The sequence below is a fragment of the Dromiciops gliroides genome, chromosome 5, assembly GCF_019393635.1.
Source record: "Dromiciops gliroides isolate mDroGli1 chromosome 5, mDroGli1.pri, whole genome shotgun sequence".
In the NCBI taxonomy this organism is placed as follows: Eukaryota; Metazoa; Chordata; class Mammalia; order Microbiotheria; family Microbiotheriidae; genus Dromiciops; species Dromiciops gliroides.
Window position 1 is genome coordinate 90778651 of NC_057865.1, and position 14000 is coordinate 90792650.

At 36.1% G+C, this 14000-nt stretch overlaps 1 protein-coding gene across 2 annotated transcripts in view; it reads right to left on the reverse strand.

The window, feature by feature from the left end:
- Positions 1 to 13772, reverse strand: part of ACTR3B (actin related protein 3B) — a 106473-nt gene extending 92701 nt beyond the window's left edge. Inside the window, exon 1 of one of the 2 annotated variants that reach the window (XM_043968261.1) lies at positions 13485 to 13772. In XM_043968261.1, coding sequence (XP_043824196.1) covers positions 13485 to 13528 — 44 coding nt within the window. In that variant the 5' untranslated portion in view covers positions 13529 to 13772. The remainder of the gene's footprint in view (positions 1 to 13484) is intronic. The other variant, XM_043968260.1, reaches the window with a different exon arrangement.
- Between the last annotated feature and the right edge of the window lie 228 nt (positions 13773 to 14000).

Genomic DNA, 14000 nt, shown 5'->3' on the forward strand with positions numbered 1-14000 from the left:
GGAATTTATTTTGCATAACTATACATATATGTAATGGATTTGGGTTTTCTTGCCTTCTCAATGGGTGGGGAAGAGAGAAATAATTCATAACTGAAAATAAAATAAAAATTTTCTTGAAAAGACATGTTGCAGGGGAAGCTAAGTAGCACAGAAGATAAAGCACGAGCCCTGAATTCAGGAGGACCTGAGTTCAAATCCGATCTCAGGGGACAGCTGGGTGGTGCAGTGGATAAAGCACAGGCCCTGGATTCAAGAGGACCTGAGTTCAAATCCGGCCTCAGACACTTGACACTTACTTGCTATGCGACCCTGGGCAAGTCACTTAACCCTCATTGCTCCACCCAAAAAACAAACAAACAAAAACACAAATCAGATCTCAGCCATTTGACACTTACTTTCTGTGTGACCCTGGGCAAGTCACTTAACCCTCATTGCTCCCCTCCCTCCAAAAAAAAGACTTGTTGTAACATATTTCCACTATTCAAAAGAAAATGGACAACCATTCAGGTTAAAAAGGACTTTGTTAAGGAGAGAAAAAAGGAGAGAGTACTCTTTCAAAAAACTGAATGACAGCTCAAGTGAGAATAGTAAAGCTCCAAAACTATAACAGGTAACATACAAACTAGAAATTTGGCAGGCCAAACAAGAATGACAATTCTTACAAAGGACACAAAAATTATGAGCAGTTACTTAAGTATATTAAAAGAATAAAAGTTAGTTAAAAATTAAAAAAAGAAGGGGGCAGCTAGGTGGCGCACTCAGACACTTAACACTTACTAGCTGTGTGACCCTGGGCAAGTCACTTAACCCCAATTGCCTCACTAGTGGTACCCGTGTAATAATCACAGTACAAGATTGTTAGGAGATTAAAATACAGATTACAGACAGTGAGTTAGTTGTGACTGAAACTGTTATAACTGAATAAGGTCCTGGGTCATGAAGAACTGAAGGAGTCATAAACTTTACAGGGATAGTTTTGTTAAGTTTTTTGTGTAAGAAGTTATACAGATCAGGGTCAGGATGGTTAAAGATTTTGGAAGGAAAGAGAAAATTCAGAAAGAAAAAATAAATTATCTTCAGAAATAGTTCCTAATCATGATTGCCTGGAAGCCTAAACTAGATTGCAAATTTCCTTAAGACAGTTCATATCTAGTTTCATCTCTGTATCCCAGTGCCTAACATAAAGCCTTGTACATATCAGACACTTGTCTGTACAACTGAATTTAAAAGTTTCTGGTTTTGTAGTCCCTATATGTCAAAATCCAGGTTTTTCAGAAAGGTACACTTGATGTGACCATTTGCTTTACAAAAGAATGCAAGACACAAGATTTCTTTCAATGACAAAATCCTCTTAACACATTTAGAATTATTCCCTTTATTTTCAGAAATCCACTCAAAAATTTGTTAGGGACAACAACTGTGTAAGTAGGATCTTGATTCACAATGGAACTTAATTGCTACTAGTTATTATTTTTTACATAGCTACAGGAATTAAAGATTTTCAGAGTTGCATTAAAATTAAGTGTGAAGCCATGTGTTATATACTGGCAAACAATTATATCTGCTATAGAAAAATTACTAAAGCATCACAATTTTAAACCAAAGAGAAGTTAAGAAACCATTTACTGCCTTAGATTACAAAGAAACTTCTCATCAGATAGTGCAAAATACTACTACTATGTGAGAAGTTTTCAAGGTGTTTTTAAGCCAGTTTCCTTACTAATACTCTGTTATGAATACTCAAGTGTTTGTTTTCCTTATATAAAAACTTTAAACATGTTTGAACTTAATTTCTCTGTAGCTATTATATTTTTTTTAGGTTTTTGTTTGTTTGTTTGTTTTGGCAAGGTACTCAGGGTTAAGTGACTTGCCGAGGGTCACACAGCTAGTGTCACAGGTCTAAAGCAAGATTTGAACTCAGGTCCTCCTGACTCCAGGGCCAGTGCTCTACCTACCCACTGTGCCACCTAGCTGCCCCTGTAGCTATTATATTTCAAAGAATAAAAGTAATCGCTAAAATAGTCAGGTTTTAGATTACTATTTTCAGGATAAAGATGCCAATACTGTACTTCAGTTACTATGGAGATAAAGGGAGCCTCCCTTTTGATACATTTGCAAAATTTCCCAAAGTTCTGATTATAGTACCTATGAAATTAATTCTTTCAAGAAACTGACTGTGATCAAAATTATAATACTAAAAATGTATGATGAAATATCATACAGGAATGTAGCAAAGTTCACTGAGGAACAGTACAAGCAATGATTTCAATAGTTTCAAAAAGCAGTCATGGGGGCAGCTAGGTGGTGCAGTGGATAGAGCACCGGCCCTGGAGTCAGTAGTACCTGAGTTCAAGTCTGGCCTCAGACACTTAACACTTACTAGCTGTGTGACCCTCGGCAAGTCACTTAACCCCAAATGCCTCACTAAAAAAAATTTAAATTAAAAAAAAAATTTAAATTAAAAAAAAATTAAAAATTAAAAATTAAAAAAAAATTAAATTAAAAAAAATTTAAAGGAGTCATGTATACTAAATGGTTTTCAAGGTTAGTTTTTTATTTCTCAGACAGTGATTCACAAACTTAAAGGCATTATTTGAAACAGTTTTGTTGAACTAGTTAAAATAGTGAAAACAAGGTTAATTTCATTTCTCACAAATCAAACCTTAGAAACTTTTTTTAAAACATTCTTTTACAACAGTTTTGTAAGACCAAGGGAAGGTAGGAGAAGGACAGAACATGCAAGAGAGGAATTGTGGGCAATACAAGAAAACTAATGTATTACAATCATATCTATTAAATGAAAACTAAAACCATAAATGAGAAATCCAATGAAAGTAATGCAAAGAGAACTTCATTTTGATGTTTAGATATATCTGTGACATCATTGGTATTGGGTTGTTGTACCAGCACAAACTAAAATTCCTCCTTGTAAGTTCTTGTCTGGATCTTTACTAAATTTTCAAAATAGGGTCCATTCAAATAAATGTTCTGAAGTACGTTGGGGATTATTGAAGATGTTTTGTTTTGTTTTTTAAATCTGAGTGGTACCACTGTAGCAATGTAGCTGTCTCTATACTATCTCTACTACACAAATTGGTCTGCCTCCTTTTCTGGTCTTTGATACCCTTTCATACACAAAGTCATCTTTAGTAATATACCACAGCTTACTTAAAGCCATCTTTCTCTTGCACTTTAGGTAAATCTGAAATTCTTTTTTGTTAACTTAATAAAATTAATAACCACCAACTAACAAACATTCAGTCCTTTAGCATTTAACAAGGTAGAACCAAATAAATGAACATGTGTGTCATAAGGTTGTCCCTAGAATTTTCTTCATTCTTCTGTAAGATAGTTATAAACAATGTGTGTAGAGTCCTGGTTCTACTCATCTTTCTTTGCATCACTTTATGTCCTTGTATCCTGCACATGTCTTATCATTCTTTATGATATAATAATATTCTATTACATTACTATACCATAATTTATTCAACCTTTTTCCAAATGCTGGATATTTATACTGCTTCCATTTTTTCACCATTCCAAATAGAACAGCTGTGAACTTTTTGTCCACACAGATCCTGTGGTTAAAAAAAAAAAATATATATATATATATATATATATATATATATATATATATATATATATATATCTATCTTGGGGGCAGCTAGGTGGCACAGTGGATAAAGCACCAGCCCTGATTCAGGAGGACCTGAGTTCAAATTCGGTCTCATACACTTGACACTTACTAGCTGTGTGACCCAGGGCAAGTCACTTAACCCTCATTGCCCTGCCAAAAACAAAAAACAAAAACAGAAAAAATATCTTACCCCCTCTCTCCCATGCAATCTAGGCTAGTTGTTTTCTTAATAGGCATTAAATCTATCCCTGAAGCTAAACTGGCTCAGGGGACTACAGGGCTAAGCTAACCAAAAAAAAAAAAAAAAAACTGTTACAAGGAGCTTGAGGTACTTTCTAATGCTTGGCTGGCAGATCATCATGGTCAACTCATAGGCAAGGGACCTTCATTCAGCTAAATCAGCAGGAATCTCCTCAATGCATATCCTTTTTGAATGTCTTTCTTCTATGGTTAATTGTTGAATGACTTAGCAGTGTCTCAATCTGTTCCAATATTGAACATGAACTACCAAGTGCCTGACTTGAATCAGGCTCTGACCGAACAGGTTGTTTCCTTTTCATGGTATTTTCAACAACAGAATCATTAGAACAAAAAGGATGGCCAGACTTTTAACTTAATGCAAATAGTTATATTGATCTCCAAAAAAATTCATACCTATGTAAAATCCCAGCAACAAAGAATTCCTTGGATTTTTTACATTTATCATTTCTAACAGCACCTAACATGGATTTTTGCATAGAAAGCCCTTATGTAGGTATGTCTATAATATGCCATACTTTATTCTGCCATTTTTCAAATTTTAGACACATAGGTTGTTTTTAATTTTCTGCTATTAAAAATTATGAAGCTCTTTACATTTATATACAAATAAGTGCTTGTTTTGTGTTTTTTTAATAGAGTCCTAGAAATGGAATCAACAGGTCAAAAGGTAAAATGTTTTGTGACTTTACCTATTGCTTTCCAAAGTTTGCAGCAATCTATTGTTACACAATTTATTAAAATACCTGACTAATGCAGAAATAGGATTAATGTTATTATATGTGTATATATATATATATATATATATATATATATATATATATATATATATATATATATATATATATATATATATATATATATATAAAACCTATATCAGATTACCTGCTGTCTAGGGGAGGGGGGAGGGAGGGAGAAAAATCTGAAATTGTAAAGCTTGTATAAACAAAGGTTGAGAACTATCTTTACATGTAACAAAAAAAATAAAATACTTTATTAATTAAAAAAAAACAAAAACAAAAAAAATACCTGTTCCCCTGCAACACACCAACACTGGGTTTTATAATTCTTCCTTAATAATTTTGGCAACTTTAGTGAGTATTAAGGTTGTATCTTCTTAAAGTTGTATTGAATTGCATTCATCTGATCAGAAAGTTTGCACATCTTTTTATATGGTTATTAGTACTCTGTATGTCTCATAAATTGTATCCTTTGATCACTGCTCCACCAGGGAATATGTATTACTATTCTCATAGATCACTATTGTGATATAGGAGGAGAAAGGGCATGGTACTTGAGTTCATATTCCAGTTCTTCTACTTATTGCCTGTGTGACCTTGAGTAAGTCACTTAACTTCTCTGGTCCTCAGTTTCTCATTTGTAAAAAAAGGAGTTTGGACATGATGACCTCTAAAGTCCCTTCTAGTTTTAAATCTATAAGCCTACACAATATGCATTAGTTATTTATGGATTCTGGCTGACTTTATCTGATATGTACTCCAAATATTTTTCCCAACAAATCTCTTTTCATTCATTTTTAAACATATGATTGTTATATAAAATCCTTTCATATTTATATAATCAAAATCAAATATTATATCCAATGATTTCTATTTCTGATTAATAAAAACGCTTTGCCTTTTCATAGTTAAGAAAAAATATGTATTTCCTTTTCCATTTTTATGATTTTAAAAATACTTAGATTATTTATATGATCATCTATGACTCATCTACTATTGCAACAACTATTTAAAATGTTCTGTAAAATATAATAGTGTAGGGTATGGTAGAAGAGGTGAATCTAAACCCATTTTTTTCCTTTCCAACTATCCAATTTTCCCAGCAGTTTGTTTTGTTTTTGGTTGGTCAATGAGGATTAAGTGACTTCCCCAAGGTCACACAGCTAGTAAGTGTTAAGTGTCTGAGGCCATATTTGAACTCAGGTCCTCCTGACTCCAGGGCCGGTGTTCTATCCACTGTGCTACCTAGCTGCCCCCAGCAGTTTTTATTAATGATTTTATTACCAGGTTTTTGAGCATGGTTCACTACACTAATCCTTTATATTAAAAGTCACTACACTAATCCTCTATGTTGCTTGAAACCTATTTCTAACAAAAGATTAGATATGGATTTTTACTTAGAATTTCTGTTTAGAAATCATTATATAGGTCCCCAAATGTGATCTAGCACAATTTCTTCCTTGCTTTATCCAACTCTGGACCCAGCTGACTTTATCAGCAGCACCAGGACAAGATATATGGAGGTAGCAACAAGCAGTAGTATAAAGGACAACGGATTTGGAGACAGAAAACCCATTTCAAATTTGAAGTCTGTTACTACTTGAGAAAAATGTGAGAACTCAGAAAATCATTTAGCATTTCAGGGCCTTATCTTTCTCATCTATGAAATAAGAGGGTTAGATGAAGTGGTTTTTCTAAAGTTTCTACTAGTTCAAAAGCCTACAGTCATTACCCTAAAGTTATATCTCATTTTATTTACTCGTGGAGTAAGTCAGTATACTATCTCACCACATTTCATGGTCTGGAAAAATGTGTTTTTATTCACTTTGTTTTCTCCAACTTGAAATATTAAACCAGTTTCTTCTAAATAATTATGGATATTACTAAAGAGTAGCTTTGTGGTTATTTCCAGGGCTTAAAGCAATTAATATGAAGTCATCTGTGAACAGGAACATTTAGAAAACTTCCACAGTGATAAGGAATTCTCTATTTGGACTCTGAACAGGACATCAATAATATCAATGAAAAGCTTTGGTAAGCATACTATATCCTGTATGCCTCATTTTATGTTACTATTCAAATGCTCAATGAAGAAAGATAAATATCTCTATGGCACAGAAAATAACTTACTGCACATAAGCTTTTAGAGCTCTACTTTGTTTTGCCTTTAATTTTTTAAAGCAACTAAAAACAGACAAAGCAGGACCTTATATTTTCTACACTTGAGAGTTGTGTGATTGTAGAGACATGGTCAGCTGCAGAAAATCACCTTCAAAAACAAACCTATTGGGGCAGCTAGATGGTGCAGTGGATAAGGCATTGGCCCTCGATTCAGGAGTACCTGAGTTCAAATCCGGCCTCAGACGCTTAACATTTATTAGCTGTGTGACCCTGGGCAAGTCACTTAACCCCAATTGCCTCACAAAAAAAAAAAAACACCCTATTATTCTCTCATGTTTTCATACATATATAGATCTCAATGAAGCAAGACAGTAGGTAGATGGGTCAATGATTACAGTAGAACACCTTTCCATTGTCCAGGTAATCAGAAAGAATGAAGTTTTCTATACACACACACACACACACACACACACACACACACACACACACACACACACACTTTGATGTGAAAACAAAATCAAACAAACTATCTTAAGAGGTAGGAAAAAGCCTATGTGGCACCAGTAAGATTAAAGATGAAATGAAATCACAGGAAAGGAAAGAAAAAAAAGGACCCCAGAACATTTGAGGCTAAGAAACAGATACAAGATTGCTCTCAAAGAGTTCTAGAGCAGTTTCCACTGAAAAGAAGCTACTTGTACTCTAAGGAATGATAATGTGGGTCCAGAGAAATCTTCCAGTAAAAAATGATACAATCCCTTTGACCCAGCAATTCCACTTTTAGGTCTTTTTCCCAAAGAAATCATGGAAGGGGGAAAGGGACCCACATGTACAAAAATATTTCTAGCTGCTCTTTACGTGGTAGCAAGGAATTGGAAGTTGAGGGGGTGCCCATCAATTGGGAAATGGCTGGACAAGTTGTGGTATATGAATACAATGGAATACTACTGTGCTGTAATAAATGATGAGCAAGAGGAGTTCAGAGAAACCTGGAGGGTCTTACGTGAGCTGATGATGAGTGAGATGAGCAGAACCAGAAGAACATTGTACACAGTACCATCAACACTGAGTGTTGACCTACTGTGATGGACTATATTCTTCTCACCACTGCAATGGTACAGAAGAGTTCCAGGGAACTCATGATAGAAGAGGATCTCCAATTCCAAGAAAAAAAAAAAAAGAACTGTGGAGTATAGATGCTGATTGAACCATACTATTTCTTTTGTTTTGGGTGCTGTTGTTTTTTTTTTTCTATTTTGAGGTTTTGCATCACGGCTCTGATTTTTTCTCTTGTAACAGGATTAATGCAGAAATAGGATTAATGTTATTATGTGTGTGTGTGTATATATATGTATATATATATATGTATATATATATATATATATGTATATGTATAGAGATATATAGATATAACCTATATCAGATTACCTGCTGTCTAGGGGAGGGGGGAGGGAGGGGAGGGAGGGAGAAATATCTGAAATTGTAAAGCTTGTATAAACAGTTGAGAACTATCTTTACATGTAACAGAAAAAATAAAATACCTTATATGTAAAAAAAAAAAAAAAGTACAATAAGAATCAAAAGAAGATGAGATTTGTAGTTATAGTTGGTGACTCCCAGCTTAGGGGGATTATGGTAACTATGTCTGTCAACCAGATAACAAAAGAGAAGTTTGCTACCTTCTTATGGAAATATATCCAATCGGAATGCCTCAAGATATGTCGAAGCAAATTACTATTCTATAATTCGAATAACTGACATGGTACAATTGATTCTGCCAGAAAGAATCCATAAAGTATTGCTAAAAATTATAGTGTTGAGTAAGAAACATGGGAACATAAAGGAGATTTTCATTATTGCTGCCCATCAAAAAGCAAGAGCTTCAGAAGAGAAAGGAAGATCTCAAAGTTAACATCTCCTTAGGAAGATGGGAGTATAAAAATGGGATATGCATTTCAGGACCATAACTAAAAAAACAGGAATGACTAACTCCTATACAGGAATAACATGATCTAACAAGGGCCAGTAAGACAACATTGACCTGGTGTCTTTTAAATCTAATCAAAAGAGTTTTAACCTAAATGGGGAAGAGGAGGTATAGCCAACAATCTAAATACCATAAATCAGGGGTTCTAAACCTAGGATCTATGAACTTTTAAAAATATATATTTTGCTAACCATATTTTAACATTTTTTAAAATTTCTAATTCCATGTATTTTATTAATTTTAAAACATTATTCTGAGAAAGGGTCCATCAACCTCACCATACTACCAAAAGGGTTTATAACACAAAAAAAGTTTAAGAATCCCTACCATAAATTGTAACTACCACATAGAAAGAAAATTGTACAAACACCCAAAAATTCAGAACCAGCAAAATCAAGGAAAAGAAGGGGGAAAATCCATGACTTTCAGTGCCTACATATAAATACAAAAAATATGGATAACATGAAAAATGAACTAAAGATCCACATTTGTATGCCAGTAAGATGCCAAAAATCTACCAGTTAAGACTACTACCTTCCAAGGTTTCTCATCTCTAATACACTTCCAAAATTAAAGAAGGTAAAAGCAGCAGATATGGAATAAATGCCAATATATACATAAAACTATAATTAGGTCCCCATTCAGTCTGGCAATGGTTTGAAAGGTATTAATAGCATCATCTAATCCATTCCCTCCAACATTTTAACAGCCTTTTTCTACAATGCCTCTTTAATAGAAGTAACATGGTGATTCTTTAATTCTGCAATGTCAGGTGGATTATTCTGACTGCTGTCAACTTGATATTTATACAGAACTGGGATGCCTCCCACCACCATGTACTTTAAGCAGAAGGTAACTTGAAATTAATTCAAATAATTATTCTTCAGAAAGTGAATTGTAACTCCTTTAATATAGTTTCAGTGACATGTACCAATCAAGATCAATTAAAAAAAATGTCCTTGTTTTACTGATAGATTCAAAAAAAAATTAAATCACCCAACATTTCAAGGGAAATGAATCAAGGAACAACTAGCCATTCTTATGTAGTCATTAACACTAGAAACATAAAAGAGTCAATTGATATAAAAATTTTAATTACACTTTGAAATAAAAAATTTTCATTCTCTCTATTTGCCTTATGGATGAAAAAAATGCACTGCATCAAGTGACATAGACTGGTCCTTCAGGCAGTCTTAAATTCCTTCTACTGTTAAAAGAGAATGTATATATTATATGAAAACATTAATATCATAGTCTTTTACAGGGGTCTTTGATGTTGATGGTAGGCTGAAAAGAAAACCAAGAAATCATTTGAACTCTAATACATATAGACATAGGTATATATGGTTATATACCCAATAGCTCTTGATTATCACTGCTCTCATTGAGTTAATTATCCTCTAAATCAACCCATGTAAGGTACAATAGAACAATATTTTATTCTTGAACTCAAAGGCTGGGAAAAGGTCAAGCTGTCAAATAAAACTCATTCATCCTAGAAAAATTAAAAAGTTTTAGTCACTTGGGAAATATAATGCTGGATGGGAATTCATAAAACCCCACAATGGTTACCAAAGCAGCATCTCTCTTTCAAACCTTCTGGGAAAAACTCTGACAACATTATTACTTCTGGGCACTGGAATAATAACTACACCAGAAATAGCTTTATTTATTCACTGAAATAGTACAGATCACATCTTCTTAATTCTTTTTTTTTTTTTCAAAAAAGCCAGAAGTGAGTAGCAGTTTGGGAATGTGAAGCAATTAAATAAAAACTATTTCGTTGATGGTGACATGCATTTCTCCCCCCAAAAAAATTCAAATTTTAAGTGGATACTCAAGTTAACAAGAAATGAAGGCATGAAAAGTCTAGCAGTAGACTTTATTACTATCTTCCAGAAATGGCTATGATGAAAAAAAGTATTACAAATCCAAAAATAAAATCAAAGTTCTCCAAAAACAGATCATAAATTGTTATTTTAAAGACCTTTTTCTACAGTCTTCACTCACTCTGATCTCCACTGAGGAAAACAACACTCCAAGGGAAAGTAAAAGAAAGAGGAAGCCAACAATTTCTTCCCAGGAGTTTTAACAATACTGACCCACACTTGTGTTTTGCATACCAAATTAACTTCTGAATAAAAACCTACAAAAACTCCCAGTACACTGTATTTCAGGGATAACTGTCAGCATAGAAAATATCTATTTAAATAAAAGTACTAGTTTCAAAATATAAAGGAAAGTATGATCAGATTGAAATAAACTGTTGAAAACTTTATAAAAAGTACATGCCACAAAGTTGAGAGAAAATCTAAATCCAAAGAAATCAGGGCTGTGAAAACTATACTAAGAGATATCTTGTGACAAAAATGGTTTAAAACTTCCTTAAAGTCCTTTAAATGTGTAATACCAGGCTATTGTTACATACCTCATTCATATGTAAACTAAAATTTTCAAATACCAAGCCTATACAAATACATATAGACTTGGTAATTTCAATATATTTATATTTGAATGTGTGTATGTAGTATGTGTGTATATGAAAAAATTATATATTATATGAAGATATATCAAGAGGACATTAATTTACTTTTAGTACTTCATCACCATCATCACCTGTCTAAATCAGACTAGCTCAGTCAACTAAATACATGAATTCCTCAGAATTCAAATGAGCTGAGTTCTTACAAACTCAAATATAGAATCTTCTTACCAGTACTATTTTAGGAGAAGTAATCACACTGAAAGTTAAAAAAAAAATTAAAAACTCTAATCAGGAAAAAAAAAGCTTTCCCAAAAATGGAGTATGTCATTTTCACCCATGATATTTTAAGGTCCCCAAAAGTATTTTAAATAAACCTAAGATGGGAGCTCTGTAATAACTAGCCTTTAGAGTATGTGGTTTTCATATTGGACCAGAATAGGTTAGAGTATGTTGTTTTAAGGTTGGAACAGGATGAGGTAGGAGGGGAAGAGTAGGAAATAGCTTGATATATTCATCTCATTGGAAGAGTAGTGGACAGGAATCATCAGAAAAAATGTATGACAGTGGAAAAAATGCTGAATTTAGAGTCAGAATCTGCATTCAAATGCCAGCTCTGGTTACCTGTGTAACCTTAACTAAGTCACCTCGCCTTCAGTTTCTTCATCTACAAAAGGAAGACTTGTATTAGATGACCTCCAAGAACCCTTCGAGAACCAAATCTATGTGGGGTCCTGGAGTAAGAGTAGGTTAGATGATCATACTACCCAAGATGCTTTCAGTGATATGGAAGCAGCAGAAACTGCAATTTAACCTATAAGGGAGGGGGAAAATAAGGAACAGAAGTAACACAAACAGTAGTGATTCACAATGTCTAATGAATACTAAGGCCAGTAAGTGGAAAATAATCCAATGATAGAAACACCTTTTCTACCCAGTGAATGAACAATATTTAGTCGCAGATCATTGGATTTGGGGGTTGGAATTTTGGAGGTATAGTACAACACCATCAAAATCTGCATGTGAAGAAACTGGGGCCTAGGCAGGATAATAACTTTCCAAGGTCAAAGAGGTAGTAAGTACCAGAGCTAGAATTCCAACTCAGGTTAACTCATTCCAAATACAGCACATTCTCACCATGTATGAAGATGAGAAAGCAATGAGGCTAAAAGACAAAGTCCCTTTATTTCAGAGGTTCGTAACCATTTTTGTCATGGACACAGTAGTTTGGTGAAACCTATGGACCACTTCTCAGAATGTTTTTAAATGCATAAAATAAAATACATAGGATTACAAAGGAATCCAATTTTATTGAAAAACAGTAATCACAATATTAAGGGGAAAAAGTTCACAGATTCCAGGTTAAGAATCCCTTCTTTAATCCTACTATTGATCCATTAAGATGTGGAAAAAGGGACACAGTACAGACACTGTTAAACTGGCTACTTATCTCACTACATTTCTGACCTAATATATTTTTTCTCTCCACGTGTTCAGTGAATGCCCATTTCCTGTGGCCACATGGATAAAGCGTAAATGGCATATGTAAGTATCGGACTTTGAAGGGTAGGGAGGAAATAATTAAGTTCCCTGGTGAAAAGGAGGAAGATAAAAAATTGTGAGAGAAAGAGTGTACTCTCCTCCTTCCTCATGTGTTTAAGTAAGTGAAGGGTATAAGACTAGGGGATGGAGGTGGGGATGGGGATGGGGACAGGGATGGAGATGAGGACAGGAATAAGGGATGGGGGGTAGGGGATGGGAGAGTAGAAGAGAGGTGGGGATGAGGATGGAAATAAGAGTTGAAGATGGGGAAAGGGATGGAAGGGAGGTAAGAACAGGGATGGAGATGGGGGATTAAGTACAGAGGCTAGGGGACGGAGGATGAGGAAGAGGGATGGGAGACACACGAGGATGGGGATGGAAATAGAGGTGGGGAAGGCAGTGGAGGAAGGAGATAAGGGTTAGGTGGACTGAGGCTGAGGATGGAGGGTGGAGGATGGGAGAGAGGAGGGGATGGGAATGGGGATGGAGATGGGGGTGGAATGGAGACAGTGATGGGATGGGATGGAGGAGGGAGGGGCGCGGGGAGGTGAGGGTCCTTCCCACGCACCTGACGCCTCCGGCTGCGGAGCTGGGGCGAAGGGCAAGGGAAGGGTGGCGCCCAGCGACCGGAGTACAACGAGGTGAGGGGCATGGAGAGCGTGGGGAAGGCCGAGGGAGAGGCGGGGGCGAGGATGGACGAGGACGAGCGGCTCTTACCCGGTGCCACAGTCCACCACGCAGGGAGGCAGGTAGCTCGCCATGCTCAGCAGGCGCTGTCACCGCACGCACCTCGCCCCGCAGCCGAGGAGCGGACCGCAGGCGCCGGTCCTACCTCGGCCGGGATCCCCGGCAGGCTCCGGCGGCAAGCACAGCCTCCCCTAGGCCGACAGCCTCCCTGCCAGCCGCCGGCCTCGACTAGCTCCTCTCCTCTGCCCGCCCCCTTCCCTCCCTTCCCCCCAGGGCCAAGCACCCCGAGCCGCCCCGAGCTGCCAGAGGCGACGCCGCTCGGGAGCCCGGATGCATCCAGCTCGCGCCGGCACCACGTGACGCCCCGCTCCGCCCCGCCCCGTCCTTCCCCCAGCCGCCTGGAGGCGGAGCCCCACGTGAAGCCACGATAGCCATCTTGGTTGAGGGCAAGGATGGTTCTTTGCCCGTAGCTTTCCTCTACTGACTTCTTGCTTGGGAAGGATGAGTGTTTATAGTTACTAAGATAGCTTTCCTTTCAGGATCGAC